This window comes from Artemia sp. Qi Xiang Cuo, chromosome 18 (assembly GCF_049724085.1).
Source record: "Artemia sp. Qi Xiang Cuo chromosome 18, ASM4972408v1, whole genome shotgun sequence".
Taxonomy (NCBI): Eukaryota; Metazoa; Arthropoda; class Branchiopoda; order Anostraca; family Artemiidae; genus Artemia; species Artemia sp. Qi Xiang Cuo.
The window spans coordinates 45588143-45608366 of NC_142811.1; the positions used below are offsets into that span (position 1 = coordinate 45588143).

At 35.4% G+C, this 20224-nt stretch overlaps 1 protein-coding gene across 5 annotated transcripts in view; it reads right to left on the reverse strand.

Moving 5' to 3' along the window:
* Nucleotides 1-20224, reverse strand: part of FIG4 (polyphosphoinositide phosphatase FIG4) — a 201367-nt gene that overhangs the window by 27333 nt on the left and 153810 nt on the right. For all 5 annotated transcript variants that reach the window (XM_089104442.1, XM_089104438.1, XM_089104439.1 and 2 more), the window contains exons 8-10: nt 15235-15433; nt 3994-4141; nt 246-413 (exon numbers count right to left, since the gene is read on the reverse strand). In XM_089104442.1, coding sequence (XP_088960568.1) covers nt 246-413; nt 3994-4141; nt 15235-15433 — 515 coding nt within the window. The remainder of the gene's footprint in view (nt 1-245; nt 414-3993; nt 4142-15234; nt 15434-20224) is intronic.

Here is a 20224-nt window from a genome sequence, read left to right on the forward strand (position 1 = left end):
ACAAAAAGTAGTTACATTCAATAAGAAGGCGAAGAAAGCATTCATGAATTCGGCCGATCTGGGCTCACTCTAGACATATTGTCAAAATAAATATCTTATCTAAGAATCTCCCTATACTTACTGCTCATTAACATGAACTGTCTCTTTCACAGGTTGACAATTCTAGTTCCAATTCCTACACTTTTCTTCATATTAATTAAATATAGCTACTAAACAATTTTATATATATAAAAAAAAAAACTTACTTGAAAGGCGAGTGCACACTTCCCAACTACGAACTGCGCAGTATTAGTTCGGTCGAGGCAATCAACACAGTTAACTCGCACAACCCCACTTTGCAGTCTAAATGGTACTTCACTTGCTTCTATGGTTTCAGATGAGACTAGTTTAGCTTTCCCAATAGCTGGTATCACCTACATTGAAAAATTGAGTCTTTACTTAAAGCACCAAGGATAGCGAAAATGAGATACGTTCGTTTAAATTGGTTATGTGAAAACTTACATAGCTTCAAAAAAGAGAAAAAAAAATTACATTTTTCAATGAAAAGGACCTCCATATACAATTATGTAGTTTTGGGTAGTATCAAGCACTAAATTAAATAAAACAGAAACATGGGTGAAATATCAGCAAAAATGAGCTAAGAACATATAGCGCCGACAGCTTGAGAAGGTATAACTTTTGTTTGAAGGCGTAGTCGTCCATGAGAATAAGCACACCGCTAATGTTTGAATTTTTACGGACGAAAAGCGTTGTTCAAGATACAACTAAATAATTCTCGGCATGGCAATATTGACGAATATGTGGTACTGCCCTAAAGGCAGCACAGTTTTGAAAGAAATTAAATTAACTAAAATAAAAAAGGTACCAAATTAAATTAGAATGAACATGGATAAAAAATCAGCAAAAATTAGCCAAAAATCAGCTAAAAACTATAGCCCCAACACCAACAACTTATAAAGGTATAGCTTTCTTTTAAAGATGTAGTTCGTCTTTGAGAATCAGCAGACTGCTAATGTTTGAGTTTTTTACGGACGAAAAGCATTGTCCAACATACAACTAAATAATTCACGGCTCGACATGGCAATATTGATAAAGATGTGGTACTGCCCTAAAGGCGTCATAGTTTTGAAATAAACTAAACTAATTGAAATAAAACAAAAAATGGACAAAATTTAATTAAAATAAACATGGATGAAAAATCAGCAAGAAAACAGCTAAAAACTGTAGCACCAACAGCTTATGAAGGTGTAGCTTTCTTTTAAAGGTAAAGTCGTCTTTGAGAATCAGCATCCTGCTAATTTCTGAATTTTTATGGACGAAAAAAGTTGTCAAATGTATAACTAAATCATTTTGCTTAGTTATTTTCTTGGTTCGACATGACAACATTGACGAAAATGAGGTTCAGCCCTAAAAGCTTCACTATCTCAAAATAACCGAAAGAAAAATCTTAGAAAACCCCGCTATTAAGGCAGGTATAGAACAAAGATGGGCCCAAAGAACAAGAAAGAATCTTACTTTGATGTCCTTGTCTCTTTAAAACCCTAACATGAAAAAATAACTGGGCCGGATTCGAGTCATAATACTCGTATAAAATATATATTTTACATCTTACCAATTCCTTTAAAAGTTAAGACCTACACTCTGTGCAAGTTTTCGCCTATTTTCCTGCAGTCCTAAGCTTTCAATGTTTCAACGAAGACAGTAATTTTGATGCACCATTCGATAGTTGAGATTCAGCTTCATCCATCAACACCATTCAAATTTCAGCTTAATACCCCTAGCCTTAAAAGCAGTAATAACAGTGGTAACAGTAGAGCAGTAGTATTAATACTAGTATCAGGAGTACTAGTAGCTGTAGTTTGCACATAGTGCCTTTTCGTCAGCTCAACATCCTCCTCACTTGCCCTGTAAGCTTTAACTTAATACCATAGCCTGTTCCTGAGATATTACTGATACAGCCTTATGACAACTTACATGCACATAGTATTTTTCAAGTCCGTATTCAGGAGGGGAGGTTAGGGGGTTTGTCCCCCCCCCCGAAATGCTTGTCTGACTCGTAAAAACGTAACAAAAATGGATTTAAACAAATTGTTTATGCGTTTTTGAGTTTTTTTGTGTACCCCCCCCCTTCGACAAATTCTCGTGTAAAACACCCCCCGACAAAAAATCCTGGATACAGCCCTTGTATGTTTTCATTTATTTGTTTCCATTTTCAATAGTAGTAATAGCAGTAGCAGTAATAGTAGGAGCGGTAGAACTAGTAGCTGTAGTATGCACATATTGCCTTTTGGTCAGTTCAACATCCTTCTCGTATGCTCTATAAGCTTTAACTTAATACCATATTCCATTCTTGAGATACTGCTGATACAGCCTTTTGACAACGTACATCCACATAGTATGTTTTGATTTAATTTATTTTTATTTTAAATATGTTTAGTCTTTTCTTTTAGATCGAAAAACACGGCAAAAACGTTGTGAAATGCGGAAAAGGTTTAAGTAAAATTATGTAATTCTCAAAGGAAAGTCCAAGTAAAACTGGCTTGGTGAATGAATCTGAAACTAACAACCCAAAGCCATAAGCAACTTGCCCTTCAGGTGGAAGCTACATTTGTAGTATTGTCGTGAAATCACATGTTCACAGGGAATATTAAACTTAAGGCTTGAGCAAAGGAGAAGTATAACTTACTACGTTTATCGGGTATTTAAGGGTGCACCTATCTCCCTCCAATTCATCATCGTACTTTTACCTCCTTTAAGTTTTAAAGGCTCTATATATTTCTGTCTGTCCTCCATTTAATTCTAAGGTAAATTGTGTTATCTACACAATAAACACAAAGTGTGAATCAATTTAGAATATTTTTTTTTTCATATTGGTTTTCAAGTTGCAAAAAAAATAGTTATATGGAAGTTACTAAAACAAAAGCTAAAACTTGATTAGAAGATGACAGGAAGTATGAACTAAAAAGAAAAAAAAAGTTTCGAACGTACATAATTTTTCATTATCGCCAAAAACCATTCTACGAAAACCATAAAATTAAAAACCAGAAACTTACAAAGTTAAAACAACCATATGAATTTCATTAGATTCAAAGGTGAAAACTTAAAAAATACAAACTAAAAAAAAGGTCAAAATAATAAAAGGTGCAAATAAATAATAGAAAAAACCAGACATATGAGCTTCCGTAATAAAAACTAAATTATTATATAATTCCCACAATAAATGTTTCAAAGGTTTATCGAATTTTTCCAAAGTTTTCTAACAATAGAAACTTTTGTTAACTTTATAAAATTCCAAGAAAAAATGAAAAATACGTATAATTATTTTTCTCATTACAAATTTCATAAAATAATTTACAAAAAGGAAAAAAAAAAAAAAAAAAAAAAATCGAAATCACCTCAGCAAAACTGCTACTCTTGAACATACTATTTTTCTAAATTTTTCAAAAACAAAACTCAGTATCAGAATCATTTATTACGAAAAAAAAATCACAGTCACGACGGAAGCAAGACTAAATGGCATTATGTTTTATAAATAGAATAAGGAACAACTACTGGTTATAAGAACCCTGAGAATAAAAGGACAAACGGATTCAAATGACGGTTTGCTCTGCATGTGGGCGGTGCTAATCAATTTTTGTAACAGCTGTTGGTACTAAATCGTGCAGGACGAGGGAAAAGTAAACGACGACTTTCGGAGGAAAGCACAGACACTCCGTGCATTAACTTGGGCCGTCTATCAGGTAGGACTGGGTTTTTTAGGGCAGACAGAGCATACTTGTAAGTGATATACTTTTATTGCATATTATTGCCATAATATTGCTAATAAAAACTTGGACAGTCAAATTTTCAATTGCTTACCCCCGGCTTAAAACCACATGAATAGGGTTTAAAACCATAAATAATGCTAAGCTTAGATGAGGCTTGAAAATTTTGAGCTTAAGAAAAAAAAATCTTATGAATGTTTCAAAGGAGTCACAAATATATTAAAATCACCTGAGTAAATGACTTTTCAAAGTCTTGGATTGACGATGTCTCTTTAAGCAAAGCAGAGGCACATGGACCTTTAGATTGAAAAATCCCAGTTCGTTTGACACAACCAACAGCAACATGATTAAGGTGGTTGATCACGTTTCTTTGTTTACTGAAAAAAAAAGAAAATAAACAAGAAAAATATGAAAAATATGTAAACAAAAAGAAATGGTCGTTTTGGATTTAAATGGAAGTATGGCCGAACTTAAACGAACTTTCAAAGGTATTCTGTTAAAACAATGACGATTTTTTTTAAAACAATTAAAAAAAATAGAATTGGATAAATACAAAAAAAATTTGAATTTTTAAATAGTTTTCAGATTCAAGGCGGGAGGAGTGAAACCAAGGAGTGAAACTGTGAGCCGAATTGAGCACAAGAAAACCAACACACACAAACAAGCTTTCCCTTGAATGAGGAAGACTCGTACAAAATATTATGTTTCATGACCAGCATTAATAACTAGGGCAGCATAAATTAGTTTTTGATTTCACTGACGGTTAGCATAAACATTAGAAACTTTTGCCAAATTCAGCACAAACTATAGTGAAATTACTTGGATGATTGATTCAGTTTCTTCATTTGCAAAAACGGTGAAAGTAAACACGAAAAAAAGGCAGAAATTTCACGAAAAATCACAAATTTTTCTTTAAGACAAGTTTAAAATGTCTCGATGGTCAAACTTGAAACAAACTTGGTCAAACTTTGTTTCAAGTTTATTGCATAAACTTGAAACAAACTACGCATGACCGTATAGATGAGGTAGCATCATATAGATAAGTAGAATAATTACAAAATAATATAGAAAAAACATTGCCATGTTGAAACAGGTAAACAGCCACCTTGCTTCTTAAAACAATAATAGCAACAGAGCAATTATATAATCAGACCTAAACACAGTTTTGCTACTGGGTCAAGTGCTTCTAACACCTGAAAATAAATCTTAGAAAACCTTTTCTAGCGGTATTAAAAAGAAAAATAAGTAGGCCATATTCTGCGACTAAATCACATACTGTCTACAGTCTATTATTAGTTATTGCGTCTATGGGTAGCATGAAGAGCGTTTTCACAGTTGATACGAAAACTTTTGCCCAAGGTTAATATAAATACTAAAACTTATAGTCAATTCTACCCAACATACGGCAAAATCACTTCATTGATCATTCTGTTTGATGTTTACATGAAAGTAGACATCAAGAATAAATAAAACGAATCTAAAATTTCAGGAAAACCTCACATTTTTAGCTGTGAGAATTTAGACTTAAATATAGTTGAGCTTGAAAATAACAGAGCATGGTGGTATAGTAGAGGTCAGCATAAGAAAACAGGTTTTGACTTTGGCATAAATACTTTTGCGTTTTGCATGTTTTCTCCTGCAGCAAAAACGGTGACCTCTGTGAGGCAATACTACTACTACTAAAAACTAACCGCAGCACCAATCCGCCTGAGGCCAACACAGCTACGCACGCTCCTCCTCCACCCCAATCTATTTAAAGCCTCTCTTTTTACACCCGCCCACGAAGTTCCCATTTCCTTTCAATCTTTCTTTATGACGTCCTCCCACCCCAGACGGGGACGACCTGCTTTCCGTTTAGCCCTAGATGGTTGGCCAAAAAGAACAATCTTCGGCAATCTGTCATCCTTCATCCACACAGCATGCACTAACCACCTCAACCTTTCTTTCATTATAGCCCTAGAAAGCGGTATTGAACCACATTTTTCGTAGAGCCTATTGTTTGAAATACGGCCAGTCAGCCGGGTACCCAAAACAATCCTTAAGCTATTTCTCTGGAAAACATCTAGCAAATCTTCATCTGCTTTTCGGAGCGCCCGTGCTTCAGAGCCATATCTGACCACTGTCATCACTTTGGCTTCTAATATTCTAATCTTGGTTTGCAGACTTATCTTCCTATTCTTCCAGACTTTTTTTAACTGTGAAAAAACACCCTGAGCCTTGGCTATTCTATTTTTAACATCTTCACTGCTCCCACCATCTTTACTTATAATACTACCAACGTAAGCGAAGCTGCCCACCTGATCAATCTTTTCATTACCCAACGTCACCTTTTCATCTCCAATAGTTCCTAGCCTTAGTGACTTAGTCTTCTTAACATTAATTTTCAAACCAATACTAGCACCCTGAACTTGAAAAACCTCTAAAACTTCATTCATTTTGATCACACTTTCATCTAGGATGCTTAAATCATCAGCATAATCCAAGTCCAGGAGACTTTTTCCTCCCCATTTGATTCCGTGGTCTCCCATTGCCTTTCCTGTGCTCCTTAAGACGATGTCAATAAAAATAATCCACATAAAGTAGGTAGAACACAACCCTGCTTAACTCTTAATTATATACACAATCAGCTGCTAACCTCATGTCCTACCTTAACTGCAGCACTGTAATGCTCGTAAATACTACTAATCACTTTAATGTATTTATCTGGTATACCATACAGGGATAAGGCCTTCGCTAAAGCTTTTCTATCAACAGAATCAAATGCCTGCTTGTAATCTATGAAACTGAGGACCAAAGGTGTTTGAAAACTCAGGCACTTCTCAATTATTAGCCTAAGAGTGAAAATTTGCTCGATACATCCTCTACCTTTTCTAACACCGCACTGCTCTTCTCTTAAAGCTTTGTCTACGGCGTCTCTCAGTCTAAAATGTATCTTATTACTAAGCAATTTGCTACCTACAGACACCCGACTAATGCCTCGATAATTACAACAGTCACTTTTATCACCTTTCTTATAAAGCAGCTAAATTATGGTTTCCCTAAAACCGTTAGGTACTTCCCCTTTTTCAAAAATCATATTCATAATCTTCAATAACTTATTTCTAACCTCAGAGCCACCATATTTAAGAAACTCATTTACCACCCTATCAGCACCTGTAGCCTTATTATTCTTTAGTCCTTTTAGTACTGTTGCTAATTCCTCCTCACAAAACAAATCTTCCGTCACATCCAAAGGATCACAAGTTTTCTCATTTTCCTCTATAATTTGCCCTGCAACTCAATCTCGGTTGAGCAAATTCTCAAAATGTTCGGCCCCTCTCGCTATTGCTTTTTCCTTGTCGCTAATTTCCACCCCATTCCTATCTTTAACTGGGACTAGTCCGGATTGACAACTACCTCTCAATTTATTAACGTGCCAGTACAATATTTTACTATTATGCCGTCTAGCTGCATCTTCTAAATCCTCGGCAATTTTATCCATGGCCTCCACCTCACACCTCCTTAGCTCATATTTCAATGCTTTCTCCACTTTCTTTACATTTCTTTTGTTTTCATGCAATCTATCACTCAGATAATTCTTGTACAAGTCCTTTCTCCTGTCTATTGAACATAAAGCTTTTTCACTAATATTCTTAGCTGCAGTCCTAGCTTTCTTCTCTAATACATCTTCAGCAACTTCATAAATTATTTCTATAAAATTATTCCAACCTTCTTCCATATTATTAAATTTTGAAGTCTTAAGTTTAGTATTCAATTGTTACTGGAAAGTTTCTCTCAAATTCTCATCCTGGAGTCTACCAGCATCATAACTTCCCGGGAGGTAATTACCCTCCCAAAATTTCAGCTTTAAATTAACGCTTGACACTACTAGATGGCGATCTTTACTTTTAACATCAATAACAGCACTACTATATACTCTAGTATCTTGTATTGATCCTGTCAGTCTTCGATTTACTATAACATAATCAATAAGGTTTGCTGTCTTACTATCACGTGAATACCATGTTAGCTTATGAGCCATTTTATGACCAAACACCGTATTGTTTGTTATACCTACATAACTAGATTGTTATACCTATAAAATTGCAAAAGTCTGTATCCATTACTGTTTTATTTTCCTACCCCAAATTTACCTAAGCTGGAATACCATCTATCCTTATTTCTACCAACCTGGGCGTTAAAATCTCCCAGTACTAACATCATATTTATACCTGGGACCTTGTCTATTTGCTCCTGTAACTGTAAGTAAAATTCATCTGAGTCACTAGTATCTCCATCAGTCGGTTCTACAGGGGCGTATACTACTATAACTGATACCCTGAACTTTCTAGTCATAAAATGAGCAATTAGTACTCTATTATTGATACTTTCCCAGCCTAAACTAGACTTGGCAGCTTTCTCATTCATCATGAGCCCTACTCCCTGTGTATGCACCCCTTCCATCCTGCCTGAGTAAACAACTTCTATTTAACCTAATTTCATGCTTCCTACCCCTTGGATATGAGTTTCTGAAACTCCGAATAAATCCAGTTCGAATCGTATGAATTCGACAGTCAAAATGTCGATACGATAGTCATTTTTTAATGTCGTAACATTCCAAGTTCCAATTTTCATGTTCTTTAAATCATTGAAATTTTTTTTGCCTCAGGAAAAGCAATGATCCCGTATACCAGTGCAGGACGGGGATCACATACCTTCTCAAGTCTACACCGAAGTGCTTAAGCCGGCTTAGAACAGGACAGAAAGAAGTCCCTGGGACCTCCATGAATTGAGGCTTTGTGCAATGCTGGGCCCATCTTGGTCACAACATGGTTTTCAGCACTTGGCGATGCTCTTATATCAACAAGAGTCGAAATACTGCACAGACAATCTCAATCCTATTACCTCCGACTCATTATATATTCATGTCTACAAATATTATGCTACTACGGGGAGGCAACCCGTAATAGATAAATTAGCTAGGAAGAGGTTTTTCAGCCCAAAGATGCCCATCAAAACATACCAAGCCCAGAAGAATTGTCCATTAGTCAGAATCTCGTGCGAATGCTTTGTCGTTTACTAGGCTATAATTTCCTCGTGGGGCGCCACTCCTCAAGTGGGAATAGAGTTGACTGCAAGGTCCCCTGTCTTGCAGGTACTCCAAAAAGGTCGAGGCAGCCCTTTTCAGAGGCCGTTGTCCATAGTTCTGGATCTTACGCCCAGCCACAGTTGTCCTCCTATAGAGGATCCTCCCGCGATGGTGTTCTGCATCACCATGCAATTTAACCCATTGCTGGGATGAAGGTTTGCAACTCATGGAACTTGTGGACAAACCAGTGGGCCCTTTTGAGTGTACATTTGAGGGGCCTTCTTCCTCCTCCGCCTGTATTTATGACCCCAGGCAAGGGTGCCCCAGATTCTATTATGGACCCCCAGGGACAAGGTCCCCCCTTGGTCCGTGCCTCCTATAGATGTACCCTACATATCTGTAGAGCGTTCCCCTATCGCCACCTGGGGACACGCTGAATGGCCTGGGGGAGGCCAGATAGACGGATCACTTTTGTTTTGCAAACGCCATAGATCAGTGACATATTTAACCTATTGCCTATAAAGAAATATAACTAACTGACTAAGCCTATATAAGTTATATAAAGCAATATATAGCTCAGTGAACTACTGAGGCTACTACATATAAATGTGTGTAACTCACTGATTCGACCTATCTCAGTTATATAAAGAAATATATAACTCAGTGACATATTTAACCTACTAATTATAAATATGTGTAACTCACTGACTAGGCCTATCTAAGTTATATACAGAAATGTATAGCTGAGTGACATATTTAGCCTACTACTTATAAATATGTGTAACTCACTGCCTAGGCCTATATAAGTTATATACAGAAATATATAACTCAGTGACATATTTAACCTACTACTTATAAATATGTGTAACTCACTGACTAGGCCTATATAAGTTATATACAGAAATATATAACTGAGTGACATATTTAGCCTACTACTTATAAATATGTGTAACTCACTGACTAGGCATATAAGATATATAAAGAAATATATAACTCAGTGACATATTTAGCCTACTAATTAAAATATTTGTAACTCACTGACTAGGCCTATATAAGTGATATACAGAAATATATAACTCAGTGACATATTTAGCCTACTACTTATAAATATGTGTAACTCACTGACTAGGCCTATCTAAGTTATATACAGAAATATATAACTGAGTGACATATTTAACCTACTACTAATAAATATGTGTAACTCACTGACTAGGCCTGTATAAGTTATATACAGAAATATATAACTCAGTGACATATTTAGCCTACTACTTAAAATATGTGTAACTCACTGACTAGGCCTATATAAGTCATATACAGAAATATATAACTCAGTCACATATTTAGCCTACTACTTAAAATATGTGTAACTCACTGACTAGGCCTATATAAGTTATATACAGAAATATATAAGTGAGTGACATATTTAGCCTACTACTTATAAATATGTGTAACTCACTGACTAGGCCTATCTAAGTTATATAGAGAAATATATAACTGAGTGACATATTTAGCCTACTTCTTATAAATATGTGTAACTCACTGACTAGGGCTGTATAAGTTATATACAGAAATATATAACTCAGTGACATATTTAGCCTACTATTACTACTACTGACATATTTAGCCTACTGACTAGGCATATAAGTTATATACAGAAATATATAACTCAGTGACATATTTAGCCTACTACTTAAAATATGTGTAACTCACTGACTAGGCCTATATAAGTTATATACAGAAATATATAACTCAGTCACATATTTAGCCTACTACTTATAAATATGTGTAACTCACTGACTAGGCCTATCTAAGTTATATACAGAAATATATAACTGAGTGACATATTTAGCCTACTACTTATAAATATGTGTAACTCACTGACTAGGCCTATATAAGTTATATACAGAAATATATAACTCAGTGACATATTTAACCTACTACTTATAAATATGTGTAACTCACTGACTAGGCCTATAGGCCTATAAGTTATATACAGAAATATATAACTGAGTGACATATTTAGCCTACTACTTATAAATATGTGTAACTCACTGACTAGGCATATAAGTTATATACAGAAATATATAACTGAGTGACATATTTATCCTACTACTTAAAAAATGTGTAACTCACTTACTAGGCCTATATAAGTTATATACAGATATATATAACTCAGTGACATATTTAGCCTACTACTTATAAATATGTTTAACTCACTGACTAGTCCTATATAAGTTATATACAGAAATATATAACTGAGTGACATATTTAACCTACTACTTATAAATATGTGTAACTCACTGACTAGGCCTGTATAAGTTATATACAGAAATATATAACTCAGTGACATATTTAGCCTACTACTTAAAATATGTGTAACTCACTGACTAGGCCTATATAAGTTATATACAGAAATATATAACTCAGTCACATATTTAGCCTACTACTTATAAATATGTGTAACTCACTGACTAGGCCTATCTAAGTTATATACAGAAATATATAACTGAGTGACATATTTAGCCTACTACTTATAAATATGTGTAACTCACTGACTAGGCATATATAAGTTATATACAGAAATATATAACTGAGTGACATTTTTAGCCTACTACTTATAAATAAGTATGACTCAGTGACTAGGCATATAAGTTATATGCAGAAATATATAACTCAGTAACATATTTAACCTACTACTCATAAATATACATAACTCAATGACAGAGCCTATATAAGTTATATACAGAAATATATAACTCAGTGACATATTTAGCCTACTACTTATAAATATGTGTAACTCACTGACTAACTCAAGATCAAGAAGTTTTAAAAACAACTTTTTCCACAAAATAAGTTTTTCAAAGAAAAGTAAAGAACTCCATTAAACAAAAAAAGAGCAAAAATAGAATCAAATAATCTACCAAGCGTGAAACTACCACAAATCAGAATAGATAAATAAATGAAACCCAAAACGAACAGATATTACAATAAATAACCGAGTCAAATCCAAAACAAGGAGAAAATAACTCAAGTTGGGTGCAAAACCCTAGGGCCTTTACAAAACCAGAAAATAATTTCTATTTTGCAGATAAAATACAAATGAGTGTGCATTGTCAATTTAATATACATATACTGACATATTTTGAAATCAAAATGTTTCTATAATTTGATTTATTAAAGTTATAAAAGTAAAAACATTTATGTTTTTTTCAGTAAAGTGCACAGAAATTACAATAAATAACCGAGTCAAACTCAAAACGAGCAGAAATTTACATAAGTTGGGCGCAAAACCCCTTATGTCTTCCCAAGGCCAGAACAAAATTTGCACTTTACTGAAAAAAATATAAATGTTTTTACTTTTATGTTGCTTTAATGTTTTGCTCCCAACGGCCCAATCACTTGAGGATATGAATTTTAGGTCAATCAGAAAACAATTCTTCTTCATTGTAAGAAGCCCATATACCACAACTAAAACAGTTTTGACACAACAGGGTCACTGCGACACAGGGACTTGAGGTTTTAAGCTTCTAGTCATTCAGGAAAGTAAGTTTTTGTCTCTTTGTTGGGCCCCATTTTTGAGAGAACCAAAATTAGTTTATTTAATACTTTCTTTCTGCATTAGAGTCCCCTTAGCCAAAGGAGTTCATGATATAAGTTTTGAGAAGATTAAAAAATAAAAGATATTTGGCTCTTTTTTGGGGGCCTCTGAAACAAAAAAATATTTTTAATTAGGCAACCGAGCAAACACGCCAATTATTATTATTGAGACAAATATAATAATGATTAACCACATACAACTTTATTACAGATAATAATGCATAATTGAACGGGTTTAGTTTTAAATTACAACTACTCATTTTCAGAGGCAACGCTATAGCGTTGCCTATAGTAAAGGCCATACGGCTCCAACATTTTATTATTTATTATTATCTTTTCCCAGAGGCACTTCATATGGAAGGGGTCGTCTTATAAACTTCATAGGGGACTCATTCGATTGGAAATCAAGAGTTCTAGTGCCCTTTTAAAGAGTCAAAATTAATCGGAAGGCAACTAGCACCCCCCCCCCCCCCGCCTTTTTCCCCCAAATACACCCGATAAAAAAATTTTGTGGTACCCATTTTATGAACACTAGTCCAAAGATTATATAACGAAACTCTGGGGTCGACATAAGCCCCCAAGGCCCGCGGGCAGGCTCTGTAAGTTATAGCCTGGGGGCAAATATGGTTCTTATAGAAAGGAGACTCGTAAAAACTTCAGAGAGGGTTCATTTGATTGGAAATTAAAAGTTCTAGTTTACTTTTTTAGAGTCAAAAGATATTGGAGGGCAACTAACCCCCATCTCACCCCCTTTTTTCCCCAATTGCAGATTCTTATGGAAGAAAGGCTCGTAGAAACTTCAGATAGGGCTCATTTGATTGGAAATTAAAAGTTCTAGTCCACTTTTTATAAGTCAAAAGTGATCGGAGGGCAGCTAGCCCCCCTCCACCCTTTTTTGCCCAAGTGCATCAGATAAATATATTGAGATAGACATTTTGTTTAAAATAGTTCAAAGTTCTGATAACAAAAACTCCGGTGTCGACACGGCCCCCCATGGCCCGGGGGCAGGCGTTGTAAGTTATGCGATGGGGACATATATGGTTCTTATGGAAGGGATGCTCGTTTAAACTTCAGAGGCTCATTTGATTGGAAATTGAAAGTTGTAGTTCACTTTTTAAGAATTAGAAATGATCGGATGGCAGCTAGCCCCCCCCCCCCCAAAAAAAAAAAATTAAAAAATTTTGAGAGAGCCATTTTGTTAAAAATAGTTTAAGGGTCAGATAACAAAGTTTTCTGTGTCGAAACAAATTCCAGGGCCCGGGGACAGACGTTGTAAGTTATGCCTTGGGGGCACATATGGTTCTTATGGAAGGGATGCTCGTATAAACTTCAGAGAGGGCTCATTTGAATGGAAACTGAAAGTTTTAGTTCACTTTTTAAGAGTCAAAAGAGATTCAAGGGCAATTAGCCCCCCCCCCACGCCTTTTTTTTAGTTAGCTATTTTGTTCAAACCAAATGTCAAACAGATACAGTTCCAGGTTTGAATCCCCCCCCCAGCCCTGGAGGAAAGGGCTTTAAGTTATACTAGCAGCCCATCGTTAACATATAAAGCTTCTATGGAAAGCGTGGTCGTATAAACGGCGAAGGAAGTTCATTCGACCTGAAATCAAAATTTATTATGCGCCTTTTAAGAATCGAAAGTGATCAAAAAGTAGCAAGTCCCCACCCCCCTTGGGCCTTTTTCCCCAAATACATCGTGTCAAAATTTTGAAATGGCATTTTGTTCAACATAGTCTAAAATTCAAATTACTATAACTTAGGGATTGAGAAATCATCCATAGCCCCGGGGCAAGGATTATAAGTTATGTAAGTTCCTTTTATTAGAATATAAAGCTTTTGCGGAAGGGGTAGTCGTATTAACTACGGAGGCGGCTCATTTGATCGGAAATCGAAACTTCTAGTTCTTTTTAAGAGACAAAAGTGATCCATGAGCAACTAGCCCACGCCCCGCTTTTTCAAAGGATATCCGGTCAAAATTTTGAGATTACGATTTTGTTCAAAAAAGATCAAAGGTCAAATAACTATTCTTAAGGGGTTTAACCCCCAGCCCCGGAGAAATGGCTTTGAATTACGGAACTTGCTTGTTGTTACTTTGACACTGTGTTTAGTTCAATACTTGGATTTATTGATTTACGTGGCAAATCTTATTTGCGGTGCAAGGGCTGTAAGTTATACAAGTTGCTTACTGTTACTTTGATACCTTGTTTACTTTGATACTTTCTTTACTTTGTTATTGTTTTACTTTGATACTAGTTTTGATACTTTGATGAACATTTGATGTTGAAAAAAAGTTTGATTTTGAAAAAAGGAATTTTTAAAAACTTGAAACTTTTTGGAGTCAAAAACAAACAAATATTACTTTTAAAAAAACTTTCCAAAAAAGAAGATTTTCAAAGAAAAGTAAAGGCCATTCCAAACTTAAGATCAGCAGATACCAATACCCGCTAAAATTCAAACCCAAAACGAACAGAAATTAAACAAACAATCATAGCAAAAAAAAAAAAAAAAAAAAAAAAAAAAAAAAAAAAAAAAAAAGCTGAAGCAGCTCATCAAAGGCAAGAACCAATACCAGGGCCTGAAGACCGGAGCTGTCAACTATAATGAACGAAGCGGGTTGAAAAGAAGGTGAAAAAGTTAAGAGCCGAATGGCCAATATACGGACTGTTGCGAGCGTAGGAGGCGACAAAAAACATGCAAAGCGAGCTATCTGCTAGCTAAAGATTCAGGGAACTCTTTTACCTTAATAAATATTTTTTATAGTTTTAGTTTGTGTATGCTTACTTATGATTATTTGAGCAAACTTACGATTTATTCATTCTTGCCATATCAAACGCAACATAATTTATATGATAGGCTGATGGCAAAAAAACGTTAAGGTAGCGTATACCGGCCACAAGTTCATCGGTAAGAACAGCTTCGTGTTTTTTCTTCTCTTTCTTCTTTACTAAGTTGACGACAATGATAGGTGAACCATATCTCTGAAGCAGCTGATCATAGTGTGCGCCTAGAAAAAAATTATAGAGTAAGCTCCAGATATGAATAATCATCCGAAAATACTATTAAGACTTCTAATAACTCACTGCTGCACTAAGCTGTCTGAGGCTAACACAGCTACGTACTACTCGAAGCCTCCCTCTTTACACCCTTCCAAGAAGTTCCCATTTCTATAAAATCTTTCCTTACAACATCCTCCCACCCCTTTCGGGGACGACCTGCTCTTTGATTGGCCCTAGGCAGTTTGCCATCAAGAACAATCTTTGGCAATCTGTCAATCTTTGGCATCTGCAGAACGTGTCCTAGCCATCTCATCATTTCATACCTAATTCCAAATTTGGCGTATATATACAACAATACTCAAACAGAAAATTTCTTGTCTGTTGACTTTATTTATCTCTTGGGGGAGAGATCATTGACAGTATGCTAGAGGAACGATTTCATCATTTCCCTTCTGTATAAGCATGTATTCTTAAACAGTTGAATATGATAAAATAGACACAACTAGCTTCATCTATTAGAAGAATTTATAAGAAAATCTAATCATAATTATTAAAAATATGAGTGGGTTTTCATTATTGTCTTTATAGCAAACCAAGGGCGTAATTTGCTATTGAACAGGGGGGGGGGGAGGGCAACTGTCCTTCCCAGACCTCGGCTTGGCCCCCCCCGCCCCCACTGTAAAAAAATGTATTTTATTCAAAAATCTTGTCAAAACTAAAACAAGCCTGCATAATTCAAGCAGCCGCTGAAACGGGTCAGTTTTCTTTAGTATATCTTTACCTTTATGGTATTATATGCCTCATTTTTCAGTTTTCACCATCATTTTTACTTGATTTGGGACCACCACCCCCCAGAATTTTGACGAAATTACGCCACTGTAGCAAACACGAAAATATAAGATTTTGAAATTGTGTCCTCTTTGGAAGCCAACACAGGCGTGCCACTAATCCCAGAATTGTACATTAAATCAGTGTTTTCCAAGTTTCAATACGATACCTACATGAACTGTTTGAGCAACTTCACAGGGTTATAATAATTTCACACAAAAAAGACGTTACCTCGAATTTTTTTCTATAAATTTTGACTTTCATAACGTTTACGATGCCTTGAATAAGAAAATGAGTTTAGGTCATAATTATATTTGTATTCACACCATTTCCATTGTTCGTGTTTCGACATCAGATACCCATAAAAAAATAAAAATAAAACCAATTTAAGCAATAATCCAAAAGCAAATAAGAACAATTTCTAATTTTAATTTATAAAAGGCACACAGACAGAATTACACATAAATCAAATTATTTTTAGGCTATATACCGAAACTTCCCTTCACAAAAACTTGCGATTACTGTCCTCAACCGACTATTTTTAGATTTGAAACAACAAGCCAGGTTTCATAGAACAATAAAGTACTAGTTTGACGCTTATATTTCCAAGATATCGGTAATCAGAGTAGTTTGTATTCCCAATGCTCCCTCAGATCACTCTTAGCTACGAGCCGACTTCAGTTTTACCATTCTTTGATTCCATTCAGCAGTAGATTAATAGCCAGTGAGCTTTGTTTAGCAGCTGTATCTACAGCTGTTACTTTGCTACAATTTTCCAAGTGGGGGTCTGCTCAATTTTCTAAAAAATATTTAACCACAACAATTACATTTGAATTCACAGCGCAATGTAGAGGTGTATTATTGTCCGAATCTTTTTCTGGTGTGGTTATTTTCTCTTCGTCCAGAAGCTCCTCCCAGTTGTCTGATATTTTTTCCTTTGTTGCAGGCTCTGGAGCAAAAGTCATTGACTTTTAGTTCAACCGTCGCCTCTTCTGGTTTTGTAACGGCAAAAGGGGTTGACTCTTTTTCTTTTTTAGGCCTGATTCTTGTTCCAGGTCGAGCTGTCTTTTCAGTTATTCTTTTCTGTTCAGGAAGAAGAAAAGATGTCGAATCGGCCAATGCTTCTAAAGTTGCTGCCATTCTTTGCTTTTTGTGTTTTTGCTTTGCTGTAAGAATTAATCTTTTGGGTTTACGCTCTTTTGATTCCTTGGTCACTTGATCCCTTGCTCCTTCCTTGGTTTTTGATTCATCTATCTTCTCTTCTATAAAATCATTCTGAGTTTCTGCTGAACTCCCTGATGAATTGGATGACCTTTTTTCTTCTTTACAGGGGTTTTCTTCTGTTTCGGTCTGAGCAGCATTTTCTTGACGCTGTTCTTTTTCTTGTGTGGTTATTTTCTCTTCGTCCAGAAGCTCCTCCCAGTTGTCTAGTATTTTTCCTTTTTTGCTGGCTCTGGAGTAAAGTCATTAACTTTTACTTCTTCCGTCGCCTCTTCTGGTTTTGTAATGGCGAAAGGGGTTGACTCTTTTTCTTTTTTAGGTCTGATAGTAGCACCATTTGACACTAACAACTGACAAATACTAATGCGTCTTGTCGGGCAGCATAATGTAAAGGGATGAAACTTTTACGTCAGTCAACATCATTTTCTATTTTACCTGTCAATTTAGAAAATTCATTTGCGATGACGTCGTGCATAAGAAATTGTCTTTCTTATTGGGTATTAACAGCAAAACAAAAATACCGATAACTAGTCATAAATGACTTCTCCTAGGGGGAAGGGGGCTAACGAGTCTAAGCCCCTTCCCCACGCAATATTTATTCGACTATTATTTCTTCAACTAGTAGATTGGTTAGAAAATATATAGGTAAAAAAAAAATGATTTGAGACCACTAGACAAAGTCCATGGAAGATAAACCTGTTCTTTTTAATTATTTTGGTATTGACTCTCTCCCCCCCCTATAAACAATAATTCTAGATATAACCTTGATTGGAGAACACATATCGATCGGGTCCTATCCTCTTGAACAATAGCACTGATCGGACACTTTTGCTACTTCTAAATGACAGCATTGATTGGGCATCCATGGTGGTGTTCTACAAGGCCATCCAACACCCTCCCCTCCGACGAGCTAGTTTTTTCTTGTAATTTTTGCCAAGCCAGTGCGAAAAAAAACACAAAAAAACGATATGGTAGGATCACCTACAAGAGTAGACACCCCATGGTTGACAAAAAGCTTTGCATGACGGTGCACGTCCATTTAGAATACTATCCTGAGGGATTTTACTCCTAAAAACCAATCTGTTGTTTCCTTTAAAAGTAAGCTCAACAGACACAATTATAGAGAAAAAACCTTAGTAAATGATTTGACTAGTTGAATTTCAATCCCTGAGTTTTTAGCAGTCAGGTGCCAAAAAGTTATACATAGTTAACTCCATAGTTATAAATAGTTGGTTGAACATTTCTAATACTGTTATACTAGGAAAGGGGGAAAATAGAAGAAGGGGCATTGTAAACCTCAGGAATAGGGTTTTCAACCATGGATATTATGATAGTATCCATCCATTCCATTCCATAAATGTCGCCCAAAGTAGACATTTCAGGTGCCATATGGCACTTTATGATGATGCTATCAAGTCAAATTTAAAATACGATTAGATATAAACACTAGCTTATAAATGAGCCCTTAAAAAGTTCTCTATGATGTTCAAATCTCCCCCACTAGCGGCGAAAAAAAAAAAAAAAATACAAACCATAGTCAGGGCGCCACGCTTTGCTATCTTGCTTATTTCAAGAAGGGGGTACGACGGAATGAAGTTATTATGAAACATATACTAAAAGATAGCCTAAAAAACGCTGATACTAAAAATGGAAACGGCACTTTAAAACAAGAAACTTCGGATTTCCCGAAAAGTGCTGTCTAGCGAGCAAATGCTTCAAAAACTAGTTTTAGACGTCATTTTCCGATATCCTTTGTGTTGTTTTGACTGCTGTTGTGTTAGTATCAAGACCGAATCAAGAGAACAGACTGAAGTGAATAGTATGCTTATTTCTTAGCTATCTCATCACGTCCTATATTCCAAATTAACCAAATTGCGAGAAGACATATTATTGACAAATGCAATTGTGGGTAATTTGGTGGTATTACCCAATGTTACAGATGTTTTTTTTAGCTAAGCTTTGATAACTGATAGTTTTTAAGATATAGTAGGTGGAATATAGCTACACAGGTAGTAATTATTCAGAGCTATACAGAGGATAGTATTGTTTAGTCTAGATGTAGCTAGATGGCTTCCTTGATTTTTTTTTCACGGAGCTTAGAGTTTCCAGTCTTACTAGTTTCCCATTCTCTTAGCCAACATCTATCTGTCAACTAAATTGCTATATGTGATGATATTCCACAAATTCAGTATCTAATCCTGCAAGGGCTTTCCTGTGCCCTAATGAAATTCCATTCCCACAGTGACAGCTCTGGGAAGCTTGAATGGACAGTATTTAGGGACAATGAACTCCTACTGCCAACTAATGGGTGGTGATGGGAGCAGCAGCATCCCGAGGGTGGGGAGGGGTGTGTTACCTTTAAGTTTTTGAACAATTAGTAATTTTTTCGTCAAATTGTTATTTATTTGTTATTTATTTTCGTCCATTTCCAAATTTTATGATTTAGCGTGTAGATTTGGTTCCTGTTAATAGCCAAATTTGGTACATCTTGTAGTCCAATCAAATTTGGATGCGATTTAACTTGTTTATTTATCTAATCATTTTGTAATATCAGGCTAATTTAAGCTTTTTTAATCACAAAAAAGTAAGAAAAAGAAAATTCTAAGAAAAAAAAATTCCTCGTAGTGCTAAATTAGAAAATTCTGCTGCTTCCTGGCATACTGACATTTACTTCTATTCACTTAAAAGACGAAAATGATAGCTCTGAAATCCTGGATATGAAAATTCTATTCTGTAGTGAAATTGGCTGT